General features: G+C 38.5%; 1 protein-coding gene across 1 annotated transcript; it reads left to right on the top strand.

Annotated features, from left to right (window-relative positions):
• Positions 1-11017: 11017 nt before the first annotated feature.
• Positions 11018-21460, top strand: DCAF1 (DDB1-CUL4 associated factor 1). The gene is made up of 14 exons (XM_039042785.2): positions 11018-11613; positions 12501-12579; positions 12777-12893; positions 13002-13180; positions 13277-14120; positions 14228-14325; positions 14444-14867; positions 14975-15580; positions 15660-15842; positions 15973-16533; positions 17283-17393; positions 17731-17849; positions 17961-19557; positions 20615-21460. The coding sequence occupies exons 1-14, from the start codon at positions 11333-11335 to the stop codon at positions 21314-21316; spliced, it is 5901 nt and encodes a 1966-aa protein (XP_038898713.1). The 5' UTR covers positions 11018-11332; the 3' UTR covers positions 21317-21460.

Genomic DNA, 21460 nt, shown 5'->3' with positions numbered 1-21460 from the left:
TAGCGACCTGACCACTCACGCCCATACAAATCAAAGGAATGCCCTCAATGGCAGGAGTTCCCAACTCACTCAGGATTGAGGTAATGTTACCTATGGTCATCCTAGAGAAGTGAAGTCTCTGTCATGAACATTGTTATATAACGAGACGTTAACACTTCGTGGTCAGGTCTTATACAAACTTTTTGTATAGGACACCCACGCTGGCATGTCCCCAACACGAATGATCAGGACCAAACCATCTGTGACTAGTCACAACACTTGTGACCATTCCACAAAGCAGGCTGCATCTGTAGCGTTACCAAGATAAGGTTTCCCTCATATATCCATATACTACAAACCATTTTGGTTATCACTCAAGACGTGATCCACTTGTATGTCACCACATATATGCTTGAGTCACATGCAGATAACGAGGGATTTTATTTTTATTGGTTTGTGGTAAAGCAAATAAAACAAGTAATTGAGCAAAAAACAAGATGTGAAGTAAATATCATATATTATACAACACAAGTGTCCGTACAAACTGTTTACAAACTACAGGACACGAGACTTTAGGGCATGAACCCCAATAGTGGAATGGTCGCAAGTGTTGTAACTTGCCAAGATGGTCTGATCCTGATCATTCGTGTTGGGTACATGCGAGCGGGGGCATCCTATACAAAAAGTTTGTATAAGACCTGACCACGAAGTGTTAACGTCTCGTTATATAACACCGTTCATGACAAAGAATTCACTTCAATAGGATGACCACAGGTAACACGACCTTAATCCTGAGTGAGTTGGGAACTTCTGCCATTGAGGGTGGTTTGATCTGTATGGGAGCGAATGGCCAGGTCGCCGATTCAAACCAACCATTTTAGGGATTCGTCTAATTTTGGAGCTGGGAATCCAGCTACACAAGATGGAATTCACTCCTTCCCCGAGGCAGGGGTAAGTATATAGATAGCTCCTTTAAGGGCTGATTCTAGGGCTTGAACGATGTGGCGCCACACACCTTCTCTTGGCCCGAGAGGTGTTCACACATAGTTGGACTATGTTATATCGTTCATTAGAGGAATTAGTGGTACTTAATGAGTGAGATGTAACTACAGGGGCAAAACGATAAATTGGCCCAGGTGTACTTATGAGCATCTATGAAGGGTCATCGTACTCATGATTGGTTATATCTGATGGACATAGAAAAATATCTGTGGTAAGAAGAGTTCAGCTGTTGGTTTTTAGTGGAATGCCTGAGTTAACAGATGGTGGATCTTGTGGTTAAATAGTTTAGTCAGCTATTCACGGACCGTTAGAGCTTCGAGCCACAGGTCCATTAGGTACCCTGGGTAGCTAGGATAAAGTCGAGAATCAGTGTTTGAGTCAGTTTTAAATGTATAAATTGACAAGAGGGAGTTCGATTATATATGATATAATTGGACTGGTTAATTATATATGATATAATTCACTAAATGTATGATATACATTATTTTATAGGAAATTTGATATAAATATGATTTATATCAAATATAGGAGAAATTACTATAGTAGATATGTGATATCAAACTATAGGGTAATAATATAATATTATTATATTTATTAATTATATGATAATTGATCTAAAATTTCTCTTGAACGTGCGTTAATGGGAGCAGTCGCTTCGGTTATGGTAACCGAAGAATAAAATGAAAATTAGTTTCATATTACAAAGGTTCGAAAAAATTGGCATCGGTGTGGAATCGTAAACGATCGCATAGTCAAGAGCCTATACGATAATCGCTCTGCACCTAACCGATTGCACACCTCGCACCTAAATGATCACACACTAGTCCCTAAATGATCGCTGGGCTTTCCTAAACGATTGTCCACCTTTTACTAAACGATCATTTAGTAAAACCTACACGATCGTGTAGCTTCTTCTAAACGATAATCACTTAGCTATACGATAACTTCCTTTTCTCTCCCACTTGCTTATCGTCTACACAATTTGTTCTTTTTCCTACCTCTACTAAACTCACCAAAGACCACACTTTGGATTCTCACTCCGATAATACTAATAGCTCTTTTTTAGTGGTGTCGTCCCCGTTGTGTTCACTTATTTGTGACTGATCGTGCTGCTGCAGTCAACGCATTTGCTGGGCGATGGAGTACAGGTAGAGGTTCTTCCGCTGCATCTGAGTTCCAAATCTTGAAGAGCATCTTCAACTGGTATGAGAACTCTTTCCTTGTATTTTTATTGTTCAAAGCATGCCTTAATTAGTTTTAATTTGCATAACTGTATGTTAGAATGTATATGTTGTATTTCGGTCACGGTGAAATCGGAAAGATCCGAATGCGCTCATGGATGCTCTTCGTTAAGAGTTCTTTCAATTGGTATCAGAGCCAGGTTCTGATACTCCAAATTTCATTGATGCAATGAATTAAATATACATTATTGGTGGGTGCATGCCTACTATGTTCAATTGTTAAATTACTATGGATGTGCGGATCAATGAATGTTTTTCGTGGATGTTAGCCTCGATTTGATTTAATTCTTTTACATTTGCGGTTGTTTGTAAAGCCCCCTGCGTTTTTTGGCATTAATAATCGTTATCGAGTATATAATTCAAAGTATGTTTGAGTCTTTAGTCGTTCGTGAAGAAGTTCGTAGCAAGCATTGCAGTTCTTCGAGGAAGGAGACGATTAAGGGTTGATCGCATCGTGTAGACGATGGGTAAGCGATCGCTGAGTATTGGGTCGTGTAGACGATGGGATACTCACGTATCATTTAACACGTGCACACACTAGACAATCGTTTAGCTCAACAAGCTTCATCGCTTAGTAACTGACTAAACAATTGCTTAATAACGCAAGGTAAATCGTTTACCTATTGCCGCGTTAAGCGATCGCATAGACGATCAAGCTTCGCAGCCTCGTTGTTGTCTATGCGATCGTTTAGTTTTTTCATCTATTGTCTAATGCACATTGGGCGATCGTCTACCTTCGACGTTTACTACACGATGGAGTCTACCTAGCGATTCAAGACCCTGTTCGCTCGACAAAAAATGTAATAGATTGGGTTATTTCATTCCGATTTATGTAAAAGATCATCTCGTCCATTAATCCTTAATTTATTACATGCGATGCATGGTTTTATATATCAAATGGTATGCACATATAGTAAATCCCACCTTAGGTTATGTATTGGTCATGCATCATCTCTCTATTGTAATTGTTATAATTTAGAGAAACATGATTTAATTATGTAAGTGCATGCTCATGCATCATATAATACAAGAGTTATATTTATGCATGCATAAAAAGCATTGACATGCATCATCTTTATATTATAATTGTTATAGTATAAGGGTGAATGATAGCATGTTTGCTTGGTTATTACGCATTATATAAAAGTTATGTATAGTAATAACCGAACATTGCATGAATCATGACACGTAGGTTTCTTATTATAAACACCTCGTTGTGCGCAATGGTTTTTTAGTTGTTTCTTTTTAAAAGTTAAAGAGAAATTAGAACTAAAAGAAATAAGAAAGACATGCATGCTCACTTAGGTTTAATTCATGGTTTTAAAGTGTTTAAAGCTTAGATCACATAGATCTAAGATTATGGTTGTAATATGATTAGCAACCCTGAGGCTTTAATCTTTTGACCAGTTTAATAGGATTAAATTGGCTAATAAAAGGTTAAAGTATAGCAAATCTATCTATAAGCGACCTTTTGTCTAAGGCGGGTTCTATCTATGCTGGGGTATTTAAGTTGACGGAAACGTAACACCCCTACATGTGAATTTACCTGGAAAGGTGAATTAAATAGATTTGATGCATGCATGCAAGTTAAGGACAGTCCATTAAAGTGTTTAAATGTGACTACTTGAACTTGTTCATATTTCATAGACAAACGTTGTTTATGAGCGGGAATTAAAAAGACGACTTAGACTAAAATTAGTAGCCAAATTGTCTAGGTTAATGAACCCCTAGGTAGAACATTCAGTGGAAGATACTTGAGGCATAAGATGCTTCATTTAAACCTTTCATGTTTCTTCTAAATAGTCCACACCATAAGATCTACCCTCGGCCTCGAGGCACCTTTGGCGTGTCCCCTTAACGGATGGTATTTGGGTAGGTCAATATCAAGGTGGATGAAGAGAGTGTTCATAGTAAGTGGGAGCGGAAAGTGCGACAACATATCCCTCGGTCTCCCTCGTTAAGTTGAATAAAGTTACTGCGCACCGCCTCGAGGCACCCTGGGAGTGTCCCCCTAAAGGATGACAGTTTTGCGTGTTTCTTTATTTGATCTCCTGTAAGAGGATAAGGTAACTTAGTCTATTTTCCTAATCTGCTTTTTCCCTACGATTGGCTCTTTAGAGCGGAACTCTGGCACCGAAAAGCGAGGGGTCACACTTATGCGGAATTGTTAAAGGATAACAGTTCTGGACCGAAAAATGGTGGCTGTTAGGTTCAGTTCCAAGAGTTGGTTCTGCCTAATGGTTGAGAATGTCTCATCCCAGCGAAGGGACATCTGATCACCCCACCGGTGACGTTTTGTCCTGTCTCACTGGGGCATCATTGCAAAATAGAAGTCTATAACTTAAGGTACTTGAAATCGTTTTGCAAAACTGATTGGTTTAAAAGTGGTTTAGCAAAAATCTAATAAAGTTTTGTTCGTATTTTCAGCAACAACTCTTTTTCAAAATGACAACAGCCACGTTGGCTTTGTTAAGCACCAGAAAATTGATTGGCGATAATTTCGCAACATGGAAACATATGATCACGACGATCTTAATTATCAAGGATCTCATGTTCGCTCTTACAAAGGCCTGTCCTCCTATTCCAGCTCCAATTGCTGCTCGAAATGTTAAGGAGGTATACCAATTGAAGGAACTCTTATACAAGAGTACCTTTGAGTGGAAGCAAATCATTCCAAATACATTGTGACAGAATTTCCACATTTACAATCTAATAGACAATATATGCAATATGCTACAAATTACTGGCATGTTTTCAAACTAAAACAAGAGAACAAGAAATACGTACCAGTTTAAGAACCTTTCTTCACCGAAAACTCGCTCTCTTCAAAGGAACGGGTGCTCTCGCTCTCGTTGGAACGTCAAGCCAATCGTTCAGCAACACCACCGGTCGTCTACCATGAACGGTCTCCACACGAATAAAAGGATGATGGGGACGACACCACCACTTGGAACCCTTAGTATTCTCGGTGTGAAAATCCAAATAGTGGGCTCTGTTTGGAACCCTTAGTATTTTCGGTGTGAAAATCCAAAGAAAAGAAGAAGATCGTATACAATGATCAAACAAGTGGGAGAATGCTTGGTCAATCGTATAGAAAAAATGCTTGATCGTTTAGATGAAGTACACGATCGTGTAGGAAAAAGGTTGCGATTGTCTATAAGATCGTTTAGTAAAATGTAAGCTATCGTTTAGAAAGATGGCGCGCACGTGTAAGTGATTGTGTAGTAAACTCGAGCTATCGTATAGTTTTTTATTTACTAAGCGATAGGTAGCAAACACTTCGTGAGCAAAAATAACCGTGACTTTGCAAAATGAAAACAAATTTCATTTTATTCTTCAGTTACAAAAACCGATTGGAACTTCCCACTAACGCACAGTTACGGAGAAAACGGCGTGCACAATTATCCCATAATTGCCAAAATAAAATAATAAATATAATCATATTATATTCATTAACCTATAGTTTAATATCATATATCAACCATAGTATTTTCTCCTCCACTAGATATAAATCATATTTATATCCAATTTTCTCCAATTAATGCATCTCATACATAAAGTCAATCATATCATATCATATATAATTAACCAGTTCAATCATATCATATATAATCGAACTCACTCTTGTCAATTTGAACATTTCAAACTGACCCAAAAACTGATTCTCAACATAATCCATTGAGCTACTAAAGGGACCTTATGGACCTATGGCTTGAAGCTTCAACGGTACGTGAATAGCTGACTAAACTCTTTAGCCACACGATCACCATCCGTTAACTGCCAGGCATCCCACTAAAGATCGACAGCTGAACTCTTCTTACCACATATATTTATGTGTCAATCGGATATAACCAATCAACAGTACAATAACCATTCACAGATGCTTGTAAGTACAATTGAGCCAATTTACCGTTTTGCCTCTGTAGTTATATCTAATTCCTTATGTACCACCGATCCTTCTAATGAACAATACAACATAGTCCTACTATGTGTAGACACCTCTCGGGCCATGAGAAGGTGTGTGGCGCCACATCGTTCAAGCCCCAGGATCAGCCCTTAAGGGAGCAATCTATCTACTTACCCCTGCTTCGGGGAATGAATGAATTCCATCTTGTGTAGCTGAGTTCCCAGCTCTTAGATCAGACGAATCCTCAAAGTGGTAGGTTTGAGTCGGCGATCAGGCCACTGATGTGTGTTTAATGCGATGAAATAATGGTGTAGAATGCGATGGTGGAGTATGCGTTGTGCATGCAAATTTTTTCAGCAAGATCCAAGTATAAATCCTACTGAGTTGCCTGGTAAGCCCAGGGTCGAACACAAGGACTAAGGAAATAGTATCTGATGGTAATTTTTGATTACTTTGTGGTAACAAATAAATAAATGTGTTGGTTGGTATGTTGTTTACATTATGAGGTTTATGCGACGGAGTTGAGAAAAAAGTTAATAATACGAAATATGCGATGAGTATGCAGAGGAACGGGTTGAGAAGGAATTTAGGTAACACTTCCTAAAATTACGTTCATGTTATGCGATCATGCTACATACATATAACAACAAGTCATCTCTTAATGCAAATGCTACGACTTCTAGTTTCAGAACGCATGCGATGTATGCGATGATGTCTATAGGACTTGCATCTAAGCCTCTATTTTTGTCTATGCGACGATGAATAACACACACATATACAAGGTGACCGCATATTACCATAGCCTATCTCTAGGGTGCATGCGATGCATGTTGGCAAACAGAGCTTATCTCTAAGTATCTATTTCTTGCTTATGCAAATCTAATCTTGCTTTCTCAAGTCTACATTCTAGCCTAACTCTCTCGAGTCTTAGGTTCTTTCTTTATACTATCTTTTGAGTAGCTTTAAAGGGGTGATGGACGCAACATAAGACAAGATGATCGCATGCAATGAAGATCTTAGATCATGTTAGCTAAATACTTTTCAACCCATTCGAAAGTTTAGTTACTCATGCGTATTGTAAAGAGAGTGAACAGATGTAGAAATGCAATTTCCATTCTATATATGAAATCAAAATACAGAATGACAATGTGAAAGAAAGATAAAGAGCTTGGTAGAAATTTCTTGCTTCCCAAGGCTTTTACACTGTTTTTCTCTACTCTGCTCAAAAGATATTTTTGCTATCGCAAGAGTCGGCCCTCTCTCTGTTTTCCACGCTACTTGGCACTCTCTCGAGCTGACTAGGACGATCTTCCGGCGTCTTCTCCCTTTTCTCGCTTCCACCTTCTAAGTATAAGAAAACTATGAACAAGGTTAACTATCGTCTATATGGTAAACTCTCTGAACTGAGCGAACTCCTTCAATGAAGGTGGCTTTCGATATTTATAGAGCTTCAAGGTGAAGAACTTTTTCTCTCGAATGATTGCACTGATGGGATGTCATTAATTCTCTGTCTGATGCGCCGAATATTTGTCACCGAAAAATTGTGTGTACTTGCTACAGTATGTCGCTGACGGCTTGTCAGCTTAATTCGGAGTCGACCGTCATCGACTTTCTGTCCCATCATGATTTATTAAGCTTTTACCTTGATGCGCCGGCTCTATGTGGTCACCTTATTAAGCAGATTTTCGCAAGCGCATATGATCGCATCGCCTTGCAGTCGCAATCTTTTAATGCGCCGGGGCGTTAATTTCTTCGGATCGCATTTTCGCCTTGCGCCAACGCATTTTCTGCACAAAATACAAAAGCTAGCTGTTTTAATGTGATGGACGCATGCGATCGTAATGTTGTAAACTTAATGCTTTTGGACACAATATTGTATATTTTTACCATCGCAATCCTGCATTGTTTTATATCTTTGCACTGTAATATCGTGCATTTCTGCCCGTTATCAGCCACTCGCACTCATGCAAATCAAAGGACCGCCCTCAAAGACAAGAGTTCCCAACTCACTCATAATTGAGGTCATGTTACATATGGTCATCCTAGTGAAGTGAAGTCTATGTCATGAACGACGTTATATAACGAGACTTTAACACTTCGTGGTTGTGTCTTATACAAATTCTTTGTATAGGACGCCCCTGCTCGCATGTTCCCACATGAATGATCAGGATCAGACCATCTGTAGCGAGTTATAACACTTGTAACTATTTTATAAAGCGGGCCGCATCCGTAGCGTTATCAGGATAAGGTTTCCCTCCTATATCCATATACTACAGACAATTTTGGTTGTCACTTAAGACATGATCCACTTGTATGTCACCACATACATGTTTAAATTACATAATGATAACCATTGATTTTAGTTTATTGGTTTGTGATAAAGCAAATAAAACATCTGATGTTCAAAGATAAGTAGTGAAGTAAATATCATATATTATACATCACAAACGTTCGTACAAAACTGTATTTACAAACTATAGAATATGAGACTTTAGGGCATCATCCCCAACAAATGTTACCTCGAGTACCTTTGTTTAATCGACTGTTGAAGGAAACACGTTGATAAGGCAATTTAAAATCGGAGGTAAAACTGGTATTTCACGTGAGAAAAATGTCAATACCAAACATGTTTTTTAAGAATTGGTCAATCACAGAGAAGTTTATGCTTTTTGGGTCATTTTTATAATTTTCCTGGTGCTCGTTGGTTGTTGAGAGAAAGGAAGTACCATACTTAGGTGTTTTAATTTGTTGTCCCTTTTATTGAATAATAATGTAACTTTATTGAAAAGACAAAAGAAAAAGAAGAGGAGAACAAAGTGTAACCCACGTTAATGGGCTTAATTAAGACCTAGTTTTAACCAATTGAAAGTTTAAGGGTTTGATTTTTGAAATTTAAAGTTTAAGGATGAAATTGTAACCATGACCACACTTTAGTGATGGTTTTTACAGTTTATCCAAAAAGATAATATAATAAAGATTAAAAAACTATTGAAACCTATTAGTCCGAAAGCACCGTGGAGAGCAACAAAAGTCCACTTCGAGGGCTTATTCGAAAAAAGCCTGGTATTTCTTTTCACCTCATTTTTTCGTATTTATACACGACCGGATTATATTTGTTTGATGCTTTTTTCCATTCATTCCTTTCAGGATCAGTCGCGGTCTTACAAACTCTACCGTAACTCCAGTTCCTTCAGAAATGGTAAGATCTTTGGCACAATAATTAATTTGAGGATGGGGCATTAGCATACTGAAAAACTGTACTGGGATTCTCAATTAGCTAGTGATTCGGGTTGTTTCCCTCTCGACGATGAAGCGATTTTTTGTATTGTTTCATCAATGGTGTTGTGCCCGAATCTCTTTTTGACGGACAATAACTTATGGGAAGGATTGATTTGAGGAGAAAAAAGATCAATTAAGTGACTAAATGAACCAATTGGTTCCTTCGGAAATACCAAATAAATGATTATTTGAATCGGGGTTTTGAGCATAAAGAGATTCGGTTCCATAACCATGGGTTCCAAATCCTATTGGACGCAATTTTTTTCCATATCCGGCATGCGTATTTTTGATTTTCCAATGGATTTACAGTGCCCTATCCATTTATTCATTCGACCCGACTTGACTTTTTTTTTCTTTCTGCATACTTGTTCATCATTCAAAAACCTATTCGGAAGAAGTTTCGAGGGATGTTCAACTTTAATGCCTATATTTTGAAAGTATTTGAGGCGTTGAGTTGTTTATTATGGTTTGTGGGTTATAGTAGTTTGTGTGTGGAGTGTAAACTATTTTAGTTTGGTTTATAACAATATGTATTTATGGTGCATACTATTTATGTGAGTAGAAAATAATAAACACTACCAAATAAGATCTCAAGTAATAGTTAAGGTTATAATAATTGAAAATACTAATTATTATAATTAGATTCCTCGATTTCTTATTTTATTGTACTCAGTGACATTTAAAATACTAAACTAAAGCGTCTCACTTCATTTGATATCTTTTATTACTTTTATGTCACATATTACAATTTAAAATCAACAAAAAGAAAAACATATTTGTTCAATCATTTATACTTCATCCTAAATTACTTCAAAGATTTTCAACTACTCCAACACATTTCATATGCATTATATATTAAATCACATATATATACATAGGGTGATCATCGATTGGTTGGAGTCGGTTTTGAGATAAAACCGACACCGAACCCACCATAGTCAGTTTGTAAAATGTCCAACCACTATCGACCACTAAAATACTGAAAACCAATCGGGCGGGCGGAAAGTCGGTTTTATTTTTTTATTTTTTATTTTTTTTAAGTATATGTATCTAAATTAATTATATACCTAGAAACATTTACGTAGCTAAAGACAGGGAAACCAACCTATATATGTAATTTTTTTTTTAATATATTGGTCGGTCGATTGGGTCTCGACCAAATCAAAATTTTCAACCAACCAAATGTAGGTTTCTTCCTCCTTAGAACCGACACCGCTTCCATCTTGCCCCAACCGATTTCGGTTTGGTCAGTTGTAGTTGGTCGACTCGATTTTTCGGTCTGATATTTATAGTTTTATCCATTATTTCTTTTATTGCTTTTAAAATTGATGTCATATATTGTTATTTAATTTAATTAAAAGTATATTCATTTAAAATTTTGCGTTGAGATTTTTAACTTGTATTGCACATGTCATCAAACCAGTATTATATGCGTGTGTATATATATCATCTTTTGAAAATTACTATTTTTCAAATTTTGCCGTAGCCCCAATTTCTCCATTTAATTTCCCTTTCATAGATATGGAAATGGGCCTGAATACACAAACATATTGGGCCAGACTCGTAGGCCCAATATAAAAACAAGCTTTGAAACGGGCAAGGGTTTTCTGGAGTAATTTTTCCCGAACATTCGGAATCCATCATTTCTGCTATTTACACTTTTTTTTTTTCTGTCGCCATAATAATACACCAAAAAGCCACAGCTAATTCCTTTCTTCTTTCCTTTTGGTTTTGTAATTCCCTTTCTCTCTCTCTTTCCGACTGCGGCTCAAAACAAACGCAGCTACTGTACGTATCTTTCAAAAACATTCGCACAAAACGCACAACCAAATGTGGAGAAATAATTCAATTCTACAAACAATAAACCCTACATCGATTGATTCTCTCTGTTTTTGATTCTGTTTACGGATCCTAATCTTGAAATATGGAACCACCGGCAATGGACGAGCAATCAAACGAGGCGGAAGGTCAGGGCGAAGAGCCTACAGTCCCATCTCCTTCTCCGGCGCCGCCGGCAACGGCGGAAACTCAATCGCAATCTCAAGAAGGAAGAGGGGAGGAGGATGAAGAGGAGGTTAAGAATGAAGATGATGAGTTGATTGCCAGGGCTCATAAGTTGATGGATAAGATCACTGTCTCGCCTGATAACCCTAACCCTACCGTTCTTCACGCCCTTGCATCACTTCTCGAGACTCAAGAGTCCAGGTTTGTGCTTCTTGTTCTTTTGCTGGTTTTGATAGTTTTTGAAACCGAATTTGTAACGTTTTGATAGTTCGAACATGTTGTTGAACCGCTTGATAATGTGGAATTTGAATTGGAATGATCTTCGGAAGGAAATGTTTAATGTTCTTTCGTTGTCTTTCGGTTGTTTGTTTGTTTTTCTTTTGCGTCCGTGTGTGTTCTTGCTGTGGGTTGAAGAGGAGCTTCGCGCTATGAGCCAGTGCTGCAGTTTCTATCAACTATATAACTCAAGTTTCCTAAGTAACGTTATAAATTGAAAACTTACGCCAACCCCAGCCTTAATAGACATTACTACGTCGATATAGATGATGAACTTCGAGTGACTACCTGGGAATGTTTTCTTTCCCCCCCCTCTCTCTCTAATGGAGTCCAGAATTAATCACTAGAATAGAAAGAGTGGTAAGGATCAACGAAGCATGGAAGAGATCGGAACATAATGGAGTGGGCCACATCACTTACTAGGAAAGTTTCTCAAATACTGGAGTCCAGCGTTTAATTCCTGGTTTCTAATTCAAGAAGTGGGAGGAATTTTGAATTTCAGGACCTGAAAAAGTTGATGATAATGACATGGTGCTATAGATGGTGTATGGTTTGTAGTTCTTATATCTTATCCTCCATATAAAATTATTCTAAACCTAATATGGGGAGACCTTGTATAAAGCCTTCGTTCACTTTGATGAATGTTGGGCGACATTTTTTTTGTTCGAAGTTTTTGTCAACTGGCTTCATTTTTGGCAATATTTACCTCATTAGAATGTATGTCTTTTATTTTTTAGGCAGACGTTGTGGTTTGCTGTTGCATGATATTGCATCTGTTCTAAATATATTTTATTACACACACAATAATGCAGATACATGGCAGAGAATGGTCATTCTTCTAGTAATGGTCGTGGATCTCATAGTATTGGAAGGCTAGGGAATGTACTCCGGGTAACCAAAAATTTGAAGTCATCCAACTTTTCTTTTTTTATTTGTTTGTGTTGTTAGGTGGTTTGGGAACAATCATTCAATTCTATACATATTTAAGGTTTTCAGGGTGATTGGTGGGGAACATAAATAATAGGTATATGTTGTGATTCTTAGTTTAGTGACGTTCCTTATTCTGACTTTTTCTCCCCACTTTGTAGGAGAACGACGAATTTTTTGAATTGATTTCCTCGAAGTTTCTTTCAGATGTTAGATATTCATCCTCTATACAGGCTGCTGCCGCAAGGCTTCTTTTAAGCTGTTCATTGACTTGGACGGTAAACTCTCTCTCTCACTCACTCACTCACACATGCACGCACAAAGTCTTATTTTTGCGGTTGTTTGTCGTGTTTTACCCAATGTGATTAGACCTCTACACGTTGCAGTATCCTCATGTTTTTGAGGATGATGTTCTGGAAAACATAAAAAAATGGGTGATGGAGGAAGCTGGGAAATCTTCTGCTGAGGATCGCAACTGGAAACCTGAATCAGGAGGAAAAGATGTTTCAGATTCCGAAATGTTAAGGACATATTCCACCGGACTCCTTGCCGTATGCTTGGCTGGGTATGTCATTGCTGTAACTCTGTTCGTGTTCACCAGCGTTAATACAGTTGTTCATTTTGCATAATATGTAAGTGTTTGTTTTTCTAATTTTCTCAGTGGAAGCCAATTGGTGGAAGATGTTTTCACTGCTAGATTATCTGCAAAACTTATGCGCTTTCTTCGTATTCGTGTTCTTGGAGATGTGAGTCAAAAAGATGGTAATCATTTACTAGAAGCAAAAAATGCTTCTAGTGCTAGTGGCGTCAAAGTTAGAGATGAAAGCCGAGTGAGGGTACGGCAAGTTTTGGAAACATCTCATTTAGATGATTCAAGAACGGATGAAAGATCCGTAGACGATCAAGTTTTTGATAGGGATAATGAGAGAGGCCTAAGTAGGTTGGCACAACCTGAAGAATGTTGGGTTGGTGAAGAAGGACCTGATGGATTGGCTACTAGGGCTGATGGATATGAGGTGGATGTAGAAGGTGAAGAAAGATGGCATGGTTTAGATTTTCGAGATGGGAGGACTAAACATGGTGAGATTGATGACAATGCTAGAGATGACTCTACAAGACGCAAAATGAGCCGTAGCAGATCCAGAGGGAAAGGAAGAGTTCATGAAGGTGCTCTTGAGATCGATCATGCCCTCACTTCACCAATTTCTGGTAATAGAGGGCGGAGTGCTAGAGAAAGGAGTTCGTTTAAAAATCTGGATGTTAAAAAAGTATCTGATGCTAGTAGGACATCTGGCAGGATAAATTGTGATATTTCTTCTGTGGAACGAGATGATAATGATGATTGCTTCCAAGAATGCAGAGTTGGATCAAAAGATATTTCTGAGCTAGTAAAGAAAGCTGTTTGTGCCGCAGAAGCTGAAGCAAGAGCAGTCGGTGCACCTTTAGAAGCCATAAAAGCAGCGGGTGATTCTGCAGCTGAGGTTGTTAAGAGTGCTGCTTTTGAGGTATACTATCTCTATCTCTTTCTCTCTCCATTTTTTATGCCAACACAGGAAATTTTAAAATCTTCTTTGTCCTTCACTTCCGACATATATGCTTCTTTATTATGTAGGAATTCAAAACTTCTAATGATGAAGAGGCTGCATTTTTCGCTGCTTCTAAGGCTGCAACTACTGTGATTGATGCTGCCAATGCTGTGGAGGTTTCCAGGTTTGTGATTCTTTATTACTCGATATGTGGAAGGGAATGCAATATACTTTCTCGTTTCCCATGTTTTTTAAATGTTCCCCACTATGTGGCCTAAAAATGTGCGGATGGATTGGTACAGGAGCCAGAATGATTCGAATGTTAGTTCAGCTGATCCAGGTACCACAGGAAAAGAAATGAATGAGCAAACTGAAGATTTTTTCATCCCTAATTTTGATTCCCTCACACAGCTGAGAGAAAAATATTGTATTCAATGTCTTGAGATTCTTGGGGAATATGTTGAAGTGCTTGGTCCTGTATTGCGTGAAAAGGGTGTAGATGTATGTCTTACACTACTTCAAAGGAGTTCCAAGCAAAGTGAAACATTAAATACTGAAATGCTATTGCCAGATGTGATGAAATTAATATGTGCTTTGGCTGCTCATCGTAAGTTTGCAGCACTTTTTGTTGACCGCGGTGGCATGCAGAAACTTCTAGCAGTTCCCAGAGTTTCTCAAACCTTTCTTGGGCTCTCTTCCTGTTTATTCACAATTGGTTCTCTGCAGGTAGTTATTGAGGCCAAATATTCTCTTTAGCCTTAGTTTCTGTATTAATTTTTCATTTTGGAGACCCCATTATTTCATCTCACTTGCAAGGCTTCCCCTCCGTGCAGGGAATAATGGAACGAGTCTGTGCCCTTCCTTCAGATGTTGTCTATCAGGTGGTTGAGTTAGCCATTCAGCTTCTTGAGTGCCAACAAGATCAAGCAATAAAGAATGCAGCCTTATTTTTTGCTGCTGCATTTGTGTTCAGAGCTGTTCTTGATGCATTTGATGCTCAAGATAGCCTGCAGAAATTACTCGGGCTTTTGAATGATGCTGCATCTGTGAGGTCAGGAGTGAATTCTGGTGGGGCTTTAGGTCTATCGAGTACAGGATCGTTGCGGAATGATCGGTCACCTACTGAAGCACTTACATCTTCTAGAAAGCAAATAGCTTATCATACCTGTGTTGCTTTACGTCAATATTTCAGAGCTCATCTCCTTTTGCTTGTGGAATCTATTCGTCCTAATAAAAGTAGTCGAAGTGCGGCTCGAAATGCTTCCAGTGCAAGGGCAGCATACAAACCACTTGATATTAGTAATGAGGCTATGGATACTGTTCTTCTCCTCTTACAGAAGGATCGGAAGCTTGGTGCTGCATTTGTAAGAACTCGTTGGCCTGCTGCTGAGAAGTTCTTAAACTGTAATGGGCATATAACCATGTTGGAGTTGTGTCAGGTACTACCATCTAAAATTCTGCTTTCTTTCACATTTATTTTCTCCAAACCTTTTTTGACTTCTAGTCTTGGTTTTGTAGGCCCCTCCTGTTGATCGTTACTTGCATGATTTACTTCAATATGCATTGGGGGTTCTTCATATTGTAACATTAGTGCCTAACAGCCGCAAAATGATCGTGAATGCCACATTGAGCAACAATCGTGTCGGTGTAGCTGTCATTTTGGATGCAGCAAGTATTGCTAGTAATTTTGTTGACCCAGAGGTAATGGCCAGTTCTACTGTTGTTTTTTATGATATTGCAAATGGTGGAAACCGAACTTTATTGTAGATAGTTGTTTGGCTATCACTTGGTCATCTGATGGTATTAGATTGCTACCTGAAAATCTTTGCAGATCATTCAGCCGGCTTTGAATGTGTTGATCAATCTTGTTTGTCCTCCACCATCAATCAGCAATAAACCACCTGTAGTCATGCAAGGATCGCAAGCTATATCTTCCCAGACCTTTAGTACTCCTGTTGTAGAGAGTAGAGATAGAAATGCAGAACGCATTGTCCCAGATCGAGCTGCTTACTTGACTGGTCAAGGAGATCAGAGAGAACGCAATGGGGAATCTAGCCTTGTAGATCGAGGCAATACTTCGATAACTGGTCAGGCTCCTAACAACAATTCTCAAAATCCTGTTGCAACAACATCAGGGTTAGTTGGGGATCGTCGAATATCTTTAGGTGCAGGAGCAGGCTGTGCCGGTCTTGCTGCACAGTTGGAACAAGGGTATCGTCAAGCCAGGGAGGCAGTCCGTGCTAACAATGGTATAAAGGTTCTTTTACATCTTCTCCAGCCTAGGATCTATCTACCTCCTGCAGCTCTTGATTGTCTCCGAGCTCTTGCATGTCGGGTCTTGCTTGGGTTAGCTAGAGATGATACAATAGCACACATATTGACTAAACTTCAGGTATAATTTGTTCATCTTTTAGCCATTTGTTAATAATATTTGTGTTTCCTTTGCATGGTGGTATCCAAGTAAAAAAGCTGACTCATCTCATTGAACACTGAAAAAATTGCTTCAATTAGAATTGGGATCTAACATCTCGATTCTGAGGAAAATATTCCTCGAAACTTCTCAATGGAGTTCGCCAGAATCTATGACATTGAAGGTTCACATGCCATCTTTCCTTTGAAGTTCAAAACTCTCTTCGTGGTGGAAATTCTACGGGGTTTGTTTGATCTGTGATTCTATTGACCATGCAAAGAAGTATGAGCCATAATACTGGCTAATGAGGACTGGAGTTGACAGTAAGGTAGAAAAATCGAAAGCAAATAATGGGAAGAAAGAACAAGGCAAAGAAAATCCGTGGATTAAGCTTCCGATGCTTGAAAAGCAGGAAAAAGTAATTAGATTGCTGGAGTTTTGTACCACAAAGGATCATCTGCCGAATTGTGTTTTCATTTGAATAGTGTCTTTGACTTTTCTTTTTACTCTTAATAATGATTGCTAGAACCTATTTCTTTTTTCAATATGGATAGTCTTGTGAATAATTGATATCTTTTAGGCTCCCATTTTTTGTTGCTTCAATAAATACATAATACTGCAGCCTCATTTTTCTTGTTATGCACGTGCATAATTTAACTAATTCTACAATGTATGTTTTGAAGTCCCATATTGCTTTTTTGAACTCTGCTGTATCACAAATTGGTTTACAGGTGGGGAAAAAATTATCGGAACTAATTCGAGATTCAGGGAGCCAGATTTCAGGAACTGAGCAAGGTAGATGGCAAGCTGAGCTTTCCCAGGTTGCGATTGAGCTGATTTCTGTAAGTACCTTTATCTCCACACTATGCCAGTATTCAGACTTGTATCTACATTTCTCTCTCATTTCATTGAGAGAGCTCTCCATACCTAATTCTATGGTGTATTGTGTCACGGGGTAAAACTTAGGTCGTACATCGTATGCATTCTGTTTGCATTTGATTTATGGGGCTAAATACTAACTAACCTAGCTTTTAAATGGAGATTGGAAATGCATACTACACAACTTTATATGCGGAATGTTTTCATGGCAAATTATTGCTGTTTTATTTGTTATAAAATGTTACTTTTTAAAAAAATTATCCAAGCAAGGAACTGATTATGTTATTCAATAATGGTCAGATTGTGACAAATTCTGGGCGGGCCAGTGCTTTGGCAGCTAGTGATGCTGCTACCCCCACTTTGAGACGGATAGAAAGAGCAGCCATAGCTGCTGCTACACCTATCACTTACCACTCCAGGTAGTTGCTAATTTATTTTGAATGCAGATTTTGTGCTATGGGTTACTGAAAACTTTGATTGTGTTGGCATTTCATTTGTTGGCTTTCTCATGTGCTTGTGTAAAATCTCAGGGAACTTCTTCTTTTAATTCACGAGCATCTTCTTGCATCTGGATTAACCAAAGCTGCCCATGCACTGCTGAAAGAGGCTGAGTTGATACCTTTGCCTCTTTTAGCAGCTCCATCATCTCTTTCATACCAAGTCTCCAAGCTAGAGACACCCTCAACCCAACTGCAGTGGCCCTGTGGTCGATCCCCATGTGGATTTCTGAATGATAAACCTAAGCTGCCTTCACGAGAAGAAGATGCGAGTTCAAAATGCGATTTTAACATGTCTTGTTCAAGGAAAAAGCCCTTGGTTTTCACTCCTTTTACGCATTCAAAGTCTCTACCTAAATCCCTGGAATCTTCTTCCTCAGCAGTTAGAAAAATTTCTAGTACTTCAAAACAATCTGCTGCACCTTTATCCATAAACGAAACAACCCCAGTCATCGATACAGAGTCTCAATGTAAAACACCCATTATATTGCCAATCAAGCGGAAGTTGTCTGAGTTGAAGGATACTGGCACCATATTGTCCTCGAAACGACTTCACTCTAACGAATCTGGACTTCGTTCTCCTATTTGTCCTACTCCTATTTCCTCTCGCAAGAGTAGTCTAATTACAGATGTTGGGTTTTCTACCCCAAGCACCACCAACATGAGAGATCAGTATGGACGACCGATACCTGGGGGTTTTTGGACGGATTGTTTGGATGACAACCAAGGGAGTTCCCAAATTGGTTTGGTTACACCATCATCGCATCCTGGGAATCCTAACGACCCCCAACCCAGCAATAGTGAGAGGATAACTTTGGACTCCCTCGTTGTTCAGTATCTAAAACACCAGCATCGCCAATGTCCAACACCAATAACTACTCTTCCACCATTGTCTCTTTTGCAGCCTCATGTTTGTCCTGAACCAAAACGAAGCCTTGATGCACCATGGAATGTAACATCTCGCCTTGGTTCACGTGAATTTAGAAGTATATATGGTGGTGTTCATGGAAATCGCAGGGACCGCCAATTTGTCTACAGCAGGTTTAGGCCTTGGCGAACTTGTCGGGATGATGCTAGTGCTCTTTTGACCTGCCTTACTTTCCTAGGGGACTCGAGAATTGCTGTCGGCAGCCACTCAGGGGAGGTGAAGATCTTTGATTCCAATAGCAGCAGCATATTAGAGAGTTGCACCAGCCATCAGTCTCCTTTAACCATAATGGAGTCATTTACTTCTGACGACACTCAGCTTGTGCTTTCATCTAGCTCTTTAGATGTAAGGTTATGGGATGCTTCATCCATTTCTGGTGGGCCCATGCATTCATTCGAAGGATGCAAGGCTGCAAGGTTTAGCAATGCTGGGAACATTTTTGCTGCGATGGCATCGGAGCCTGCTCGAAGAGAAATACTCTTGTATGATATTCAAACCTGCCAACTAGAATTGAAACTATCTGACGCCAACGTCAGCTCTGCAGGTCGAGGGCATGCTTATTCTCATGTACACTTCAGCCCTTCGGATACAATGTTGCTCTGGAATGGAGTTTTATGGGATCGACGGGGACCAGGCCCTGTCCATCGCTTTGATCAGTTTACTGATTATGGTGGTGGTGGTTTTCATCCAGCTGGCAATGAGGTTAGTTGAACCCGCTCCCACTTCTATTGCTAGGTTTTGCTTGCTTTGCTGTTGACCTGGACTTCCTAGTTTACAGAAACATTGAAATGGATAGGCTAATTGTTATTTTCAATTCTCATTTTAAAAGAACTAGCAATTTATGGGTGCATTTTGGGTTTTTTTTTTTTTTTTTAAAAAATAATATTATTGTCATAATAAAAATTGATTTTTAAGCGAAAACTGTTAATTCTGATTGAGTTTTTATTGATCTAAAAGGCGTTTGTAAGTTCTTTTCAGTGTTATTAGAATCTTCACTCACTTTTGAAATGTTCAAGTGTTTTTTGAAGTCGGTATATGTTACAAGTTTCTTATACTCTCTTTGATTATCATTATTATTTGGTTAAAATATTATTTTGGTTCCTGTACATTAAATATCCAATTTTAGTCCCAACACCTCCAATAAATCTTAATTAAAATTAGTCCCTGCAACAGTTAATTTATTATTGATTTTATCTTTAAAAAAAAGTTAGTCTCCTCGGTATATCCTTTATAAATTGCAAAAATATCTTCCCATAGTGTCTTTTCTTGCCCGAAAAGTTATAATTATTATTTTAACAATTTTGATAAAAATGAACTTTGCAGAACAAAATTATAGATTTATGGAAAGTACACAAACTAAAATAGAAGGAATTCTAAACTATAAGAACCAAAATGGTATTTTAACCTTATTATTTTTTCCTCTACAGGGGTGCCCCTTTCTGGACTTTATTATTATTTTTTTAATTATATATATATATATATATATGTCCGTGTACTCTTTTGCCCTTTCTTAAAAAGAAAAAGAAAAAAGGATGGTTGTATGAAAGATTGCAACTAATTTTTACGCTGGTATTCTGGCCTTCTGCTGATGTTAGATTTCAATAGCTTGAGCTGCTTTAACTCTGCACTGTGTTTCTATCGTGGAGGAAATTGTGCAAAGCTTCTTGTGATTCTTAACTTAACGTGGAAAAACTCCTTTCTATAAATGAAAATTTCCTTTTCATGCTCTTTTTCTTGATATCTTTGGCTATATTTGCAGGTTATTATTAATTCCGAGGTTTGGGATCTTCGAAAGTTCAGGCTTCTCCGCAGTGTACCTTCGCTTGACCAAACAGCGATAACATTCAATGCGAGTGGCGATGTAATTTATGCTATCTTGAGGAGAAATCTCGAGGATGTAATGTCAGCTGTTCATACCCGTCGTGTCAAACATCCACTCTTCGCTGCATTTCGGACCATCGATGCAGTGAACTATTCAGATATTGCTACTATCCCTCTAGATCGTTGTGTTCTAGACTTCACAACAGAGAGTACTGATTCCTTCGTTGGTTTGATCACAATGGATGATCAAGATGAGATGTTTTCTTCAGCAAGGGTCTATGAAATTGGTCGAAGAAGGCCGACCGACGATGACTCTGATCCTGACGATGCTGAGAGTGAGGAAGATGAAGACGAAGATGACGATGACGATGACAGTTTGGATCCAATTTTAGGTCCTGATATTGATGGGGATGGTGAGAGTGACTCTGATGATATGAGTAATGACGATGACGATGATAGTGTGAGCGATCTCGATGACGACGACGTTGATTTTGTGATGGACGATGTTGACTTCGACGGTGGCCCTGGAATTTTGGATATAATGCCGGAAGAGGATGATGAAGATGATGATAGTCAACTGCTGGAATCTTTTAGCAGTGAGGACGATGAGGATTTTGTCAATAACGGGTATGGATTTTAAAACATTGCAGGATAATCAAAACAATCAGGTCAACCTTGATGTATTTATTTAATTTTTAGTCACTTTTTTAGTTGAAAATAACTTTATTTTAACAATTTAGTTAGATAAAAAGAAATGGGAAAAGAGAAATTCTCCCATTTTCAA

The sequence above is a fragment of the Benincasa hispida genome, chromosome 9 (genome assembly GCF_027475165.1).
Source record: "Benincasa hispida cultivar pf3 chromosome 9, pf3_genome.v1.1, whole genome shotgun sequence".
Classification (NCBI taxonomy): Eukaryota; Viridiplantae; Streptophyta; class Magnoliopsida; order Cucurbitales; family Cucurbitaceae; genus Benincasa; species Benincasa hispida.
The sequence above is the reverse complement of the archived record's forward strand: the minus strand, read 5'-3'. Positions and strand labels throughout refer to the sequence as shown.